The sequence below is a fragment of the Pleurodeles waltl genome, chromosome 4_1 (genome assembly GCF_031143425.1).
Source record: "Pleurodeles waltl isolate 20211129_DDA chromosome 4_1, aPleWal1.hap1.20221129, whole genome shotgun sequence".
Taxonomy (NCBI): Eukaryota; Metazoa; Chordata; class Amphibia; order Caudata; family Salamandridae; genus Pleurodeles; species Pleurodeles waltl.
The window spans coordinates 366,537,024-366,553,615 of NC_090442.1; the positions used below are offsets into that span (position 1 = coordinate 366,537,024).

At 43.3% G+C, this 16,592-nt stretch overlaps 1 protein-coding gene across 2 annotated transcripts in view; it reads left to right on the forward strand.

The window, feature by feature from the left end:
- Positions 1–16,592, forward strand: part of LOC138287752 (solute carrier organic anion transporter family member 1A2-like) — a 670,615-nt gene that overhangs the window by 245,949 nt on the left and 408,074 nt on the right. For both annotated transcript variants that reach the window (XM_069228525.1, XM_069228526.1), the window contains exon 3: positions 1,134–1,275. In XM_069228525.1, the coding sequence (XP_069084626.1) occupies positions 1,134–1,275 (142 nt within the window). The remainder of the gene's footprint in view (positions 1–1,133; positions 1,276–16,592) is intronic.

A 16,592-nucleotide genomic window follows, 5' to 3' on the forward strand; every position in this document is an offset into this window, starting at 1 on the left:
AAGTCTCAGGACCAAAAAGACTTCTCTTTTTCATTTGGACTCCTTGTGCGCCGGAAAATTCGATGCACAGCTTGCTCCAGAATGACACGCAGCTGGATAACAATCCGAGGAATCCACGCACAGACCCTGGGACATCTGGTAATCCCGCGAACCATAGAAGGAGTCGGCCCGTGTGCCCGAAAATGATGCACGTCTTCCCTGAGTGAAAAATAATGACGCAAGTCCGTGTGTGAAGGGGCAAAACCGACGCACACACCATTTTTCTTCCCGCAGAACGACGCACGTCTCCCTGCGTGAAAAATAACAACGCAAGTCCGTGTGTGAAGGGGCGAAACCGACGCACACACCATTTTTCCACGCATCTCCTCCACTCCAAACCAGGTACTTTGTGCTTGAAAGAGACTTTGTTTACTTTTTAAAGACTTAAGGCACTTTATATCACTTTTCAGTGATATTCCTACAAATTCTTATTGCATCTTTTATTGTGTTGATCTACAAATATCCAGATAAATATTCTATATTTTTCTAAACACTGTGTGGTGTATTTTTGTGGTGCTCTATGGTGTTATTGTATGATTTATTGCACAAATACTTTACACATTGCCTTCTAAGTTAAGCCTGACTGCTCGTGCCAAGCTACCAGAGGGTGGGCACAGGATAATTTGGATTGTGTGTGACTTACCCTGACTAGAGTGAGGGTTCTTGCTTGGACAGAGGCTATCTGACTGCCAACCAAAAACCCAATTTCTAACAAATATATATATATATATATATATATATATATATATATATATATATTTATACTCACTTGTATGTTTGCTTTCCCATTTGCCCAGCTACTTCTCTTTGATAAAACTTCACGCATTATTCACCTGTGATAGTTAGCTGAAGCTTGCTGGACTAGAACCTGCCTCCCAGAATGAACACAGGTCTGACAGCTGGTGTTTTTATTCTTCAAACTCTTATCAAATGTTGAACTATGTCTGCCTGATATCCGCAGCATGCCATCAAACTAGGTATCTGGTAAATCTCTATATTTCTCCAAAGGGTTACCAAAATTTGAAAAAAGAGAAAAAGTTATATTTGTTGATCAATAGAACTGTGTTATGTAACAAAAATCCTCTTCTTTTTAGGTGTTTCTTATTGCACTATCCTACGCCTACATGATAAAGGGAATGTCAGGAGCTTACTCAAAAAATATAATCACACAACTAGAGAGAAGATTTCGTATTTCTGCATCTCTAGCAGGACTCATTGATGCAAGCTTTGAAATTGGTAAGTTTAACTTTAAACCTTGTATGAAATACACTTGGATTTAGAATATGTATGAATGTGTAGATTGTTTGTATGGCGGGAATTTTCTAAAGCCATTTTTATCACAGAATAGCTGTTTTAGCATAAAAATATATTGCCTAACTAAAGTCCTTAATGAGCAAGCTTTTGAACATAATTGAATTCCCAATTCTTAATACAGTGCAATTCCTTCCTTGTATTACATGTGCTGCTATAAAAATACTTCAGAAACAACAGTTGATTGAGTCATTTGATTTTCAGATTGTAAATTGTGAAAGGAGATATGTCTGTGTGACCAGCATCAGCTTTTAGTACTGTTTATGTCAAGAAAAATGTTCCTTTGATAGTACTTGACCAAAACATCTCACACACCGTCTCCAGTGTTAGCGCGTCAGACCTTATTAACTAAACTTACAAGGGAGATGTGAATAGGCCAATAGACCATTTGACTGCACTTCGAGTTTTTCCCACAATTTATCCTGTACCAATACAGATCAATAGCAAATAACAATCAATGACCCCAATAATCAATAGGGGTCAGTAATTTCCACACACCATGACCTCTCGGCCATGAACAACCACACCTTTTATGTAAAAGTTAGTATGTTTATTTCCCTATATTAGCAATGCTAAAGTCACGTGACTTAGTCTCAGAATCAAATGATAAACATACAGGAACAATACTGGCTGACCAAAGCTGTGAAAGAATCGCAATCTAATCAAAGCTTGCACTACTACACATTCTAAAGTTAAAGTACAAATTAATAGCAAGAATAACTGCACAAACATTATTTCTTACATTTATATTCAGCAAAGAAAAAACATCAACTGTTATTACATGTAGCAAACTTCATCAGTGAGAACCCTAACTAACACCAGATCAGAATAGTATGTTTGGACTTCATGCAAAACAATTTATTTGGAAAAACATCTAACTATGGCTCTATCGAAATAGCGGTTGGTACCTAAAAACAAAAGCAAATAGACATAGCAATCAGTAACATTGTCAGTATACCGGTCCTCAATATGATTCAGCAAGCTGTGACATACTTCGCCAATAGGACATGAGTTCGGTCAGCAAGACATCAGGATTCAGCCTCAAAGCTAAGAATAAGCAAAGTCTCATCATGCAGTTCAGAAAAGAGTAATCGAAAAGTGGGATCTCTGGACAGTACGAAATAATAGAGCTAATGGCCTGTCTTCTTCCTGTACAGTCTGGCTAAGTTAGATTACTACTTCCCACACCCTCATTGGTCAGAGAATTCCATGTTTACATTTAGTCCAATGAAAGTAAAACCCTTAATCTAAAGGTTTACTACTACGTGGTTCCTCTTCTCCCACTCTCGTCATTCAGCTCATCAGGTATCAATATTGTTGCAGCTTATACTCCAGTCAGTGCATCCATTGTCTTCTCCTGGGAAGGTCAGTCTTACACGCATTATGTCAAACATTGTTACAGTAGCAAATACAGCATCTTCCAGCAAGCAGTTTCTAACTTCAGCTATGAGCACATAGTCAGTACAGTGGAAAATCACAATTTAATTCTCTAAGCAACCATTTTATAAGTCGCCTAAGAAAATACAACCTGACATGAGGCTGAGCAACTAGGCAAAGACCTTGCTAAGTTAAGGCCTACGATTAATAAAGCTAATACAAAACGCATAACCCTTAATGTGACATATTACTACATTAATCAAACATAAGCTCAACATTTTATATTAATAAGCCATTAATAAGTACACTTTTCTCGTGTGGATTGCATGTATCTAGTTTGGGACTCCCACACACTTCACAGCTGTGGTAGTGGTCAGAACCACCTGGAAAGGGCCTTTCCATGAGGCTCAGAACACGTCTTCTTCACGTGTTTCCGGACCACTACCCAGTCACCCGCTCTCAGGGGATGTCCTTGATCTTGGATCGGTGGCAGTGTGGTGGCTTCCACCTGCTGAGAGAAAGAGCGACCTACATCAGCCAGATCTTTTCAGTAGTCCAACACCATATCATCTGTAATGTTCACAAGAGCATTTGCAGGAACTGCTGGCAACCGCATTGGCTTCCCATGAGGCTTTTGTGTGGTGACAATCCTGTCTTACTGTTGGGTGTGTTTCTCATTGTCATCAGAACTAACAGCAGAGCGTCAGGCCATTTCAGATTCATGGATGCACACATTTTCGCCATTCTTGATTCCAAGGTACCATTCATTCAAGGTACCATTTATTTGTTCCACTAGTCCTGATGCTTCAGGGTGATAACTACAATGCAATTTCTGCTCATTGTTCAATGCTGCACATAGTAACTTAATTACTTCATTGTTGAAGTGACTTCCCATATCTGATTCTAAAGGGATCAGAAACCCAAAACGTGGTATCAGTTCCCTAAGCAGTAATTTTGCTACTGTGAGGCTGTCATTTCTTCATGTACGGTACGCTTCAATCCAATGCCTAAAGATGCAGACAATCACCAACACATATCTCAAACCTACACATACAGGCATCTCAATAAAATCCATTTGCATTCTGCTGAATGGACCTCCTGCTCTTACAATGTGGCCCAAATTAACTACTGTCCCTTTTCCCGCGTTCATTTGTTGGCAAATGACGCAACAATGGCAAACTGCTTCAGCAAATTGTCTAAACTTTGGATAGAACCAATTATGTTTAAAAAGGCGAATCATGGCATCCCTCCCATTATGTGCTTGACCATGATAATACCTAGCCATTTGAGACAACAGACTATTACAATTGCACTTCTTCTGAAACCCACAATTCATCCTGTCGCTGTACACATTTAATTTTGCTCCATGAACGTTTTTCCTCCCTGTCAGCATTATTCTGCAATGTTTTCAATTCTTCCAGTGTATCTATTACTTGTAATGCAAAACTTGGACATGTTTCATCTTCTTCAGGTAACAATTCCCACTTATCTTTGAACGATATACAGTTCAATGCGCAAAACCTTGCGACTTGATCCGCATATCCATTTCCCATTGACACAAAATCTTGCGATTTCAGATGTGCACTGCTTTTCACCACAGCAATCTTTTGAGGCATTTGGATAGCTTGCAACAATTCTTTCATTCTCTCACCATTTCTCACTGGTGAACCAGAAGAGGTCATGAAACCTCTCTGTGACCACAACTGGCCAAAGTCATGGACTATTCCAAATCTATACTGGCTATCCGTATAGATTGTAATTTTTAGCTGAGAAGAAACATGACACGTTCTAGTAAGAGCTATGAGTTCTGCTAGTTGTGTGGAATATACTCCTCGAAGCCAGGAAGCTTGCAGGATACCAGTAATTGTACATATGTCATATCCTGTTCTCAGTACTCCTGTATTGTCTCTTAGACAGGAACCATCAACAAAGATAATTTGGTCATTTTCTTCCATTCGGGTGTCTCTAACATCAGGTCTCAGTTTTGTGCACAGATCAGTTAGTTAAAGACTATCATACTCAATGTCTTCCAACTTTTCAATTTCAACATTTTCATTCAGAAGCAATGTTGTTGGGTTCAGCGCTGTACATCTTTTCAATGACACATTTGGTGACTCTAGAATACTTGTTTCATAACGAGTCAATCTTGCACCTGTCAGGTATTGGGTCTTGGTGTGGGTAAGTAAAACTTCAACTAAGTGACGGACCATTATCGTTAAGGGCTGTCCCATCACTATGCCTTCACACTGTGCAAGGCTCTGTCCAATGGCTGCAACTGCATGCAGACAGCCTGGTAAAGCTGCTGCAACTGGGTCCATAGTAGCTGAAAAATATGCTAATGGGCAGTTCACACCTCCATGGACCCGCATCAAGACAAACAAAGAACATGCATCACGCTCATGACAAAACAATCTGAAGGACCTAGGGGCATATTTATACTCTGTTTGCGCCAGATTTGCGTCATGTATTTTACACAAATCCGGTGCAAACTTAACTCCAAATTTATATTTATAGACCTGTCTAGCATAAAATTTTGGAGTTTGAGTCATTTAAAGGATGCGTGAAACTGCCTTGCATCAATAAGATGGAAGGTAGGCGTTCCCGCCCAAAAAATGACTCAAACACCCCAGCGCCTTATTTATACAACAGGTCGCACAGTGGGAAGCAGCATCGAAAAATGACGCGAAGCCCGATTTGCATCAAATTTTAATGTCTGGGTCAGAGAAGGCGTTAAAATGGGGCAAACACACCACTACTTAAGGAAAACACACACAAGCAACATCATTGCTCAATAAGGACAACATGGAGGTGCTACTGGTGCAGCATAGCATGACACAGAGCACAGGACCAACAGTAGCAGCCACCACCATCCCAACATGGACCCCAAAGGCAACACTGAAGGCAGGAGAGGGTCTTCAGGACCAGGACAATCCTCCAGGGCCTCAGGGAACAGGATATCATCCGGAGCTACAGACTCAACTGGTAAGCCATACAGCAGCTGCTGCGCTAAATTGAACCACAGATACCAGCCAGCCTGCAGACACCACACAATATACCACTGGTGAGCAAGCTGTCAGCTGTGCTGCACATGTTGGCAAGTGGCTCCTTCCAAACAAAGGGTGCCCTGGTTGCTGGGGTATCACAGCCCACATTCTCCGCCTTCCTTCCCAAGGTCGTAGATGCCATCATCTCCCTCACACCTGCCACATCAGCTTCCCCAACACACAGCACAAGCAGCAGGAGACCAAACAGGGGTTTTACTAAATACATAGCTTCCCACATGTGGTTGGTGCTATTGACTGTACCCATTTCCGGATTGTACCACCTGCTGCAACCGAGCATCAATACCGGAACAGAAAACACACAAACTCCATAAATGTGCAGGCCATAGTTGACCACCAGGGATTGTTTACCAACATCTTGGCCAAGTATCCTGGGAGTGTACATGATTCCTTCATCTACCACCACAGTACCATCAATCAACACTTCCAGGACAGATGATATGGCAATGGCCTTCTTGTCGGTAAGTCCATAAACCTAGCAATATACACATGGCACAGCAACCCTGACGGATACACAATACATACGCCACTACATTGACACGTGGGCAGGAACACACTTAGGTGTGAAACATGTAGTTATGTTGTACACCCTGACACAGTGGGATACACACCTATGGACAAATTACGGCTGCCAATAACAATAGATGCCACTCTAGAGCTACAAGGGACCAATGTCAAAGCACACAGTGACCATGACATGGCCTGTCCTGGAAGTACAATTTGTAAGATAAACCATTTACTATTACATTCGGCCACATAGTCAGTCCTACACCCTCCGAAGCAATAACTACTTTGGAAGGGTTGTGTAATGGGTGTTGCTGCAGGTCAAACACCATGAGACACATAGCATGATGATGCTGACTCACAAGTAGGTGACATGGAAATACTGAGGCAGTCCCAACATCACACATCACTCCTGGGGTGACGATTCCAGGTAGCAATAAGAAAGTGGACTGTGCTATGAACACATATTGATGTGTCACTAAAGCAAACTGCACACTGCTGCACACATTGAAAGAGCCAATTGTCCATCAAAATAACAGATGTACAGGGAGATGGCCCTTCCTACACAGACACATCCATCTCCACAAGGCAGTTAGCCAGGGTACTGGAGCAAGTTTGGTAGTGTAGGTGCACGGTTGCACATGAGCCACTGGCAGAGGGAACCACAAAGGTCTACATAGAACCAAGTCACACATGGAACCATTGTGCATTGTCAATACTGAAGACCTCTATTCTGCCAACTTAGGGAGATGTGTTGGGCATTATCACCAAGCCTAATCAAAGGGCCTCACTTCTGGATTTCATCAGCAACGACATATGTCTAAGTGGATGGGATGTCCAGGCCATGTATTTTAACCATGTTACCACCACATCTGAATCAATTGTGTGTGTGGAAGTATCTTGACCCCTCCAGTGAAAGCACACTCAAACATGTTGCTCACTACACAGCGCATGGTACATACTGACCAGCAGTTTGGAAACTAAACCATAGATAATAGGTCAATGAGCCAAACACAAGTTGTCAAGTCAAACAACCCAATGTAGAAAGAACCTCACAGAATCCCAGGATCTCACGCAATGTCACAAACACATATGAGTCACAGACGACACAAGATATCAACTGCCATGCTACATGACATTCCTGGTGCAACCACTAACAAAATGCTCATTCCTATTTTCTTTTTCAGCTCATCAGGGTTACGGGATCCAGCCATGGATCAGGACCCCATTCCCCCAACCCAAGCACAGCAGCAGAGCATGCCTATAATGAGACACATCGGAGGACACGCACCATTGTGGAAAGGACCATTGGCATCCTGAAGCCTAGATTCAGGTGCCTGGACATCACAGGAGGCAGCCTTCTATATTCCCCAGAAATGGTCTGCAAGATCATATTGACTTGTGCCATCCTGTACAACATTTGTGTTAGGAGGAACATCCCCCTATATAAACCTGAACAAGAACTGCTAGAGGAGGACGAGCAGGCGGATGGTGCTAGGGAAAATGAGGGGGAACATGCAAACACAGCTGCAGGAATGCATCACAGACAGCAGATTGTTCAAAACTTTTTTCACCAATAGTCATTCAAAACACATTGTTAGGACATGTAATTAAACACCTCTCTTTATCACACAATCCTGCTCTGGTTACTTATTTCTCCATCACATGTTCTTTAGGAATGTGAGTATTACCTCAGGAAACATGTCACAAAGACAAATCTGACTACGTCTGATGCAACATCACATGTAATGCGTATGATTGTGCAGCAAAAATCACAAAACACATCTTTTCAATTTCACATATGAAGGACGAAATCATAGGACCACAGCATATGACACACATCCACGTTGCCAACATGGTCTACTGTAGCACATGACACACAACTATGACATCTCCAATCATAAGGTAAAGAGGAATGTATGAACAGACCCCTGACATTAGTAAGTGTGACATTTGCTATCTCTGCAAGGAGCTTGTGTGACAAGAGGTGCATCAGTCCTGAAATTTGATAGCATGAGTGTCCCAGGTTTGTCAAGCAACGTCACAGCACATGCCCTGCACAGTCCATCCATCGTAATAAGTCCAGCCACTGCCATGTGTTAAGTCTCTGCCCTCCCTTCTTTAGAGGGTGCTGTAAATAGACTATCTGTACCCTGGGAATCATCATTAACACTCACCCAAACTCCCTTTCTGACTCCTGTTTGCTTCCCTTTTCCATATGGAATGCTATGGAAGAACTATATTAGCCTGCATGGACTTCAGGTCCCATAATGCACTGCCTTATAGTCGGTAAGACCTGTAACCTTCTGTCCATAGCTTCCTATGGGAAAAGTCTGGTTGTCCCCTAATACTGGATTTTCTCCTCCAGGACTTGTGAGAGACTGAAGCTGCACACACCTGTGAGCTCTCTCGTGCAGCCCAGCCACGTGACTCTGACCTGGCCTTGCTGCTGCCTGGAACTGCTTAGAAGCTGCCATACCTTGAAGCTCCTCATCGTGCATTGGAGTACAATTCAGTTGTGTACCAGAGCCCTTGTTGGATTGTGCTATAGTCCTGATAACGCCTGAAACTGCTCTCTGTTTACACAGTGCTGTTCCTGCTTGTTCCAGTCAGACTCTGCTCCCTGTTTTTCAGCCTTGTTCACGTTTGTTTCTGCCAGAGCCTACTTTCTGTTACCCAGACCTGTTCCAGTCTTTGCGTAAACCAGAGCCTGTTCCCTGTGTCTGCCTTTGCCTCATAGTTGGTTCCCTTGCCCTCTATTTCCTCTTGGGTTATCGTTTCTGGTAAGTGTACCGTCAGTCCTCAACTGCATAGAGTTGTTTAACTTTGTATTTGTTCTGGCACCTGGTTTCCAGGAGGCTGATCCAGCCTCCAGCCTTTGTCTAGTTTTGCATGTAGTCATTAGTGCCTATCAGTGACAGTGTGCTATGGCTGTATTCCTGGATTTGTTACTGTGTCTCAAGCCCGACAAACAAGGGCTAGTCTTGTGTATGTAAGGACAATCCATGTCTGTGTCCTGAGAGTCCAGACAGAGATTCACTTCTGCTGCCACCTTTCTATGGGGCTTGCGTGGTGACTAGCTGTGAGATTAATCTGCACAGAGGCACTGACGTTCTCTGTTGCTGTGGGAAGTTCTGAGCCCTACCCTGTGTACAATCTAAGTGATGAGCCCTTCATGTTTGTCCATTACTGACCCGTTACATATTTGTCCACACTAAGGTTGCTCTGTATTCACTCTTCTGTATTATCTGTATTATCTGCTGTACCATAGCTGTCTTATCCCCTTGTCTGCCTTTAGCTGATCTTCTGCTTTAGAACAAATCTGCCTTGCAAGATATGTGAACTCAAGGGTTGCCCTGATAGACTTCTGACTAGACCTGCACGAAACCGTAACACTATGGAGCCCAATACTGACACAGGGTACACATGCCCACACACTTGAACTGGACACTTTTGTGTAATGCACCTCTGAAAGTATGTGAACACATGCAGCCAGGGCTGCAGGTCCACCACAGCAACATGAGTAACATAGGTCATTTTCATTTGTCAAACTGACGTGTACATAACAATTTTATGATTGGAATTGAGGCTCAGTGTTGCAAACACTGTACCTACCAAACATGTACAAATGGCCGACATTGGGTAGTTTACACACAAGTCACCATGAAGTCGTAACCAACAATTAATGACATCTGAGGAGTAACATATCCGACATAGCCCTCATCAGCCATCCTCGATCATCCCTGTGTATTGTTTGTCGTGGGAAATGTAATGTCCCCAAAGTCAAACAACTGCAGACATCAAATGAGTCAACACATATTACAAACACATATCATGACTGTCGTACATCATTGATTGCCATCTGATGTTGATACCCATTTGTAACACATTCACACATGACCATTACGCCAAATGTACTGCATGCCATTCCATTAGCAGCACACATATAGTTGAAACAGTTAATTCATACACAAAACACACAGACCATGATTTATACTTTTGTAGTGCAGCCTTGCTGTCATTTATTGACGCAAATTCAGTGCAAACTTGCAAATTCCAATAGAATTTCATACCTTTGCGCTGCTTTTGCATCAGAAAAAAAGGAATTGCTGCGCAAAGATAGTAAAAGTGTGGGTCGCAGTTGCATGTTCTACCACATGTGGCCAAACAATATAACACACACTGCAAGCCATACCATCCTATCTTCATCTAGATACAGGCTGCATGCATGTTAAATATTTAAAATTCACACAAACACAGTTTGAGTCAGAAATGTTGCCACAAATGTGTCAAAAAACAACACAAACACATACTAAACATCAATGGGCCCCTAGCGGTAACTCCACCAACGCACCCCATGCATGTGGATATCCCAAAAAATAGTAGTTTCCCGGTAATGCGTGGTATTTTGCCGCACATGTAGGTTGTGCGTCAAATATATTCACGCAAACTATGTATGCGTCAAAAAAATACATATATCTATATCCCTATTTGAAAGCAGTCACAGACATTGTGGTCTGCTGAGCCCAGCAGGCCAGCATCCCTATGAGTGCCGCCATTCCCAAAGGGGTTTGCAAAATGGACCTACCTCATCATTATTCATGAGGTAGGCCATTTGCTACACAATTTTTAACCAACAGTGTAATTGAGAGTGTTCTACCTCAGATCATCCACCTTGCTAATTGCTAGTTGCTAAGTATCGCAATGTGTAACTCACAAAAACTGATCTTGCTACATATGGCCCTGAGTAACACATTTCTGGTGCAATGACAAAACCTGTGCCCATGCATTCTGTAAATGATGATCAACTAAGACACTGTCAGCATACCATATCTCACTGTTTTGGGACAGAAAAGTGGGCTATCCATGTTTAGCGCTACATTGTCATCATTACACACACATGATCCCTGCCATCATGTTGGCATAGGGGGCATATACGGCTTAGGGGACACTACCAATGGGGCATTTGTTACCTACATACAAATGTGCCACATCTGTTATGGGCCACTGAATGCACAATAATTGCTGACTGAAAATTGACCCACATGTCCATCACACAGTTAATCATTGCCCTTTGATGCACAAGCCCCAATACCTGAGTCACTTGCATTGCAGTGCACCAGGGAAGTGCCATTGCAATTGTCACCCAATTACAAATCATGACATGGAGTGCCATATTAAAATGGATTAGCCACAAATCTCTGTAGTCAGGTTTAGCACCACATGATTGATAGGCTCAATGCATGTGTGCATATGTGTGTCTATCACTCACTGGAGTGTCAGTTTCAATGCAAGTTTGCACTGGTATGTCTGTTGGAGTGTCTACATGCAGGATCAGCAGCTCACTCATTTAAAATGTCACACACTGTGATATGTTGTCCACACGTTTGTTCAGTAATCAGACATTGAGCATATATTTCCCTTCCATGTCTTACAGGTCGACCGGCCCCCTATACCATCGGGGAAGTGGCGTGATTTGAGGACCCAAATGTATCCAATAAGTGTGAAAATGTCTGTCCTGTGTAGTGATTGCAGCTGTTGTGTGAGTGACTCTGTGTGTTCCACTCATTGCAAGATATGATGAGCTGGCAAGTGATCTGATATATTACTTGAGTGGAGGTTGACGTAGTGTTCCATGCAAGCGTTAGACATCACAGGCAGAGAGTCATATCTTGGGAGTCTTGTGCGTCACAATAGGCAGCAGCACGTGAACAAGGTGATTAGTAGCCACATGTAGGCCCACATTTGATATGGAAGTGTTCCAGTGTCAGAATGTTGTCAGCAAGTCATACTGTCAATTACACAAGACTGTGATGCATCAGTTTTCCACACAAAATTGTGCATCCCTGTATTGTAATGTACATGTAGGACTGTATGGGTAACTGTCCCCCAGCATCTAGCCCCATATGCTGTACTCCATTTACATGACACTTATGTGGTATGTTATGGGTGTGCATGCAGGTCAACGCCAGACGTGTGCTGGCATCAATGTGGGTGATTTGGAAATGTGTTGGCAGATCAGGTGTTGATGGTTGTCCACAAATGGAAACATGAATGTAGATGTGATTGACCAATGGATACCTCACTCCTAGTTGGCAGGCCTCCTCACATGTGTTCCACTCACTAAATCAATGGACAGGTGGACATGGCTTCATGGTTGTCCTTGACAGTTGTGATGATGTATTGCATGCCCATCCCCCCTGACGCACAGGGGTACGGGGAGAACATATATGTAGGTAGGTGTGATGGTCACAGTGTAGATGACAGACATCTAATTCAAGCGTGCATGTGTCCCAAACAACACTGACCACTTATGATTAGCAACTGCATACCATCCTGCCAATTACATATACAAATCACTAGTCTTGGGTGCCTTGAAGATGATCCAGATGATAGGGATTAGTCGGCCTGGCCCATGTTAAGTACTTGTTGCATTTGCATTGTGTCACATTGCACTACATAAATGCACAGATCAGTTTATTTGGTACACACCTTGTTGTGCTTTGCTGTGCTGTTAAATACTTGATGGTTAGGCCGCGTTGCCATGTCATTCCTCAGGGACAATGTATCTTCTGTACCGTGATTTGAACTGCATGTGCAATTTGAGGGAGAGTGTTAGATTATCATCTGTACATGCATCACACAATGATGACACAAATGGTTGCTTGTCTCATTTTTACAGCTGCCAATATGAATGCTGCTGAGATAGGGGAGTTCCAGAGGCGGGCAGTGAGGTACAGGCACATCTTGGATGTGGAGTCTGGGTTCAGAATGATGGCAAGACACTATCATAGGGAGATAGCCACAGGAGCATGGTGGGCTTTCAGCCAAGGGGGACCAGCATTGGCCACAACAGGTGTAGCCACCACCACAACTGCATCCAGTGGCACAGTGGCCACCAGTACATCAGCCCCACCTGCTGCACCCTCAACCTCGGGAGCAACATCCACAACACGTGCTGCACCCTTAATTACAGCACCCCTGACCATGGCACTTTCAGGAGCAACTACGTCAGGGACACAGACCACCACAGCAGCTACTTTGGACGTGGCAGCAATAACACAGCTACAGAGGGACATGAGGAAAGTCCTAAAGAAGATTGACACTCTCCAGCAGGACGTGGACAGGAAAAGCCAGAGGCTAAAGTCAATAAAAAAAACTCTGAAGAGGGCAAACCTCTGAACTCTTACCTTACCTCACCCCTAATTCCGTCCCCTCCCTCCTCTTTCCTTATCTAGTTTTTTGGTGGGTTTAGGGGTTTAGTGATAGGTTAGAGTAGGCTAGTAGTTTAGATAGGATAAGTAGGTTTTCTCATATTATTGCATGTTAGTTTGTGGGTGGGTGGGGGTTAATGTTGGGGTTTCGTGTATAAAAAAAATAATATATAAAATACAAAAAAAATATATATTTGTTTAGTATTAGTTAGTATCTGTTTAGGTTAGTATATGTTGTCCTACATGTGTGCCGTCATTTAAGGGCGGTGGGGGTAAATGTTTAGAGTGTTTAGTTAAATGTGGTAAGTACGTTGTGCATAGGGAAGTTAGGGCCAGTTGTGGGTAATGTACAGTTAGGATAGGTTTGTGACATAGTTTTAAGTTCTCTTTTATACATAGTTATTAAAGTTTTAGGTACTCCTTTACGGCATGTGTCATATGCTTGGGAATCTGGGTCTTCGCATGAGTGACAGTGCCAATTTCCTGTTGGCCTGTGTATGCCGTCCTGCATCCACATCCCACTCTTGAAATGTTAATTCGCACTTCCAACTGAGCTGTCACATTGGCAGCTACAACAAAACTAAATCTCTATGTATCTGCCATCCATTGTACCCACCACTCAAGGTGACTATGGTTCCCATGTATTGGACAGGTAGATGTGACTTTAAAGCTGTCATCGTTGGGTCCTGTGTTGGAATCTTGGGCACTGTGGGATGTCTGCCTGCAGCCTGATGTTCATGTGAACACTGCTAAACTGAGTGGTGTCAATTTCTGATGAGGTCAAGTATACAGAATTCAAGCCTAGGTGTTTTAATTGTACTCCCAGCTGACGTTATTGACCAAACACTCTTACACAGCCATTCCTGCTGTATGTTGTGGGTGTGGCATGTATGTTTTGAGGCAAATGTCACATACACAATGACTGTCTTGCATGGGATGTGGCCAGCATTGAGTTTCATCTTGTAGATACCTTGGGCCTGAAATATACTATTTTTATACTGCATTTGCCTCATCTTTGTATGCAACAGCAGTGCAAACCTGCAAATTACAATGATATTTTGTAAGTTTGTGCTGCTTTTACTTCAGAAATGAGGCATAGGCAGCACAGAAGATTTAGAAGTCCTGGCCCTTGTGCGTAAATATTTGCCCACATTATTTCTGCACTCTAGTATTGACACTCTGTGACCATTGACATTGACAAAAATTGACATGTTACATGCATCACAAATCTCCTGCAAAGTAGATGTATCACATTACACAGAGACAAAGTGGTTGTGTAGGTGCTGTTTATTTTAAAGTGCTGTAGTGCAATATTTACATAGCCAGGTTTGCGAGCCCATTAGAGAAAAGCATTCTATTCTTACGTAACACTAGTGCAAGGTTGAGGGCAGTGCAAGGTTGAGGGACATGTCATTGGACATGCTGAGATGAAGTGTTATTCAGTACAAAGGAACATGAATTGCCAACTAGTTAGTGAGAGACAATTGCAGTCCATATTGGTAAGGTTAACAGTGTGTGGGTGAAGAATGCATGTCACCAACTGTAGCTACACTGGCATGTTGTCAAGCACTGGACAAAGAAAAAACTGTGCCCATGTGACATGGGCTGGTGCTACTGGGCACTCCTACAGGTGAAGTTGATCTGTTCCACATCTTCATCCTCTGATGTGTGTGTCGTCTCCTCTGTCCTTGATGATGGTGGTGGTGGGTTTGAGGGGACAACACACACTTCAGTGGGTGGAGAAGTGGACTCCAAATTCCCGGCAGCTGCCATCTGTGGAACTAATTATGACATAACTGCAGCAAGGAGGAGCTGCTTATTATTGAGTATGGCAGCAACATACCTGTGGTAGGCAGCCATGTCTGCCCTGAGGGAGTCCAGCTTGTTGTCATGCATGCAGCAGGTGTTGTTGCAACTCCCTCAAATCAGTGGTGAGGTCCCTCACACACTGTTGGACTACTTGAAGTTGTGATTGGGTGACTTGCATGGCTGCTGACTGTTCTGCAGATGTCATCATGCACTTGCACATCCCCTCAAGCTCCTGCTGCACTCCCACAACTGTCCTCTCAAAGGTGGTCCCAGTGTCATCAGAGTCCTCAGCTGTTTTTGATCTGGCAGGTCGTACAATTGGGGTGGTGGTTAGGTCCTCTGGGATGGCTGCTACATGTGTGCTCCTCCTTGCGACTGGAGGTGGTGTCTGGAGGGTTCCCAGGACATCTTGGAGGGTTTTCTGGCTGATGGTTGTCAGCTGGTCATCCATGTCATCAGGGTATTCCAAGACAGACAGATCCAAAGGAGCGCCATCGTCCTCTGCAATGAGATATTGTACAATTAGTGTCAGTGTTGTGGCAGTTGTCACTGACTTCCTATTGGTGGTACGTTGTAATCTGGGTTCCCATTCATTGTTTCTATCATTAATGTTTGCAGTCTCTCAGGCCTATTCCCCACCTGCATGGCACATGTAGTGTGGGCAGTTGGGGGATTTGTCTGCGTCACATCTTCTAGGTGTGGTTTCTGTCCAAATTGTGGCTTGCCACCTTCTTGTCCTAATCAACCCTCCCCCTGCTACCATTAGCTTGGTGAGGCCTTGCAATGCTTGTTGGTGTGCTGATGCCACATGCACCACACTTAACAATTTGGCCCTGTCCCAGTCTATCATTTTTCACATACACCTAGCACCATACCATGTATTGCATTTCCATGAAACAATACAGGTGTCACCATTGGTACTTTCTCATGTTGATGTTTACATATGTGTGCTACATTGCATTGCACTGATGAGCCATGGCAGAGTTCCATTTCTTCTTATGACTGTGCGGGTGTGTTCTCCTAGCTACACACATATGTCCCCATCAATGCAGTTGTCTAAGCACAATGACATCTGAGATGTTGCATGGTGGCATTGCAGCTATTGTGACACAGGCACAGGGGTAGACCCTGGAATGGGCAGCTTGGGTATGAGATTACTGCTGTGTACTTCATAATGTATGTAACAGTGCCTGATGTTTATTGAGTCTATGGACACGAGCAGTTGACAGAAGTTGCACTTGGATTGATGGGGATTGATCACGTAGTCATACTGATC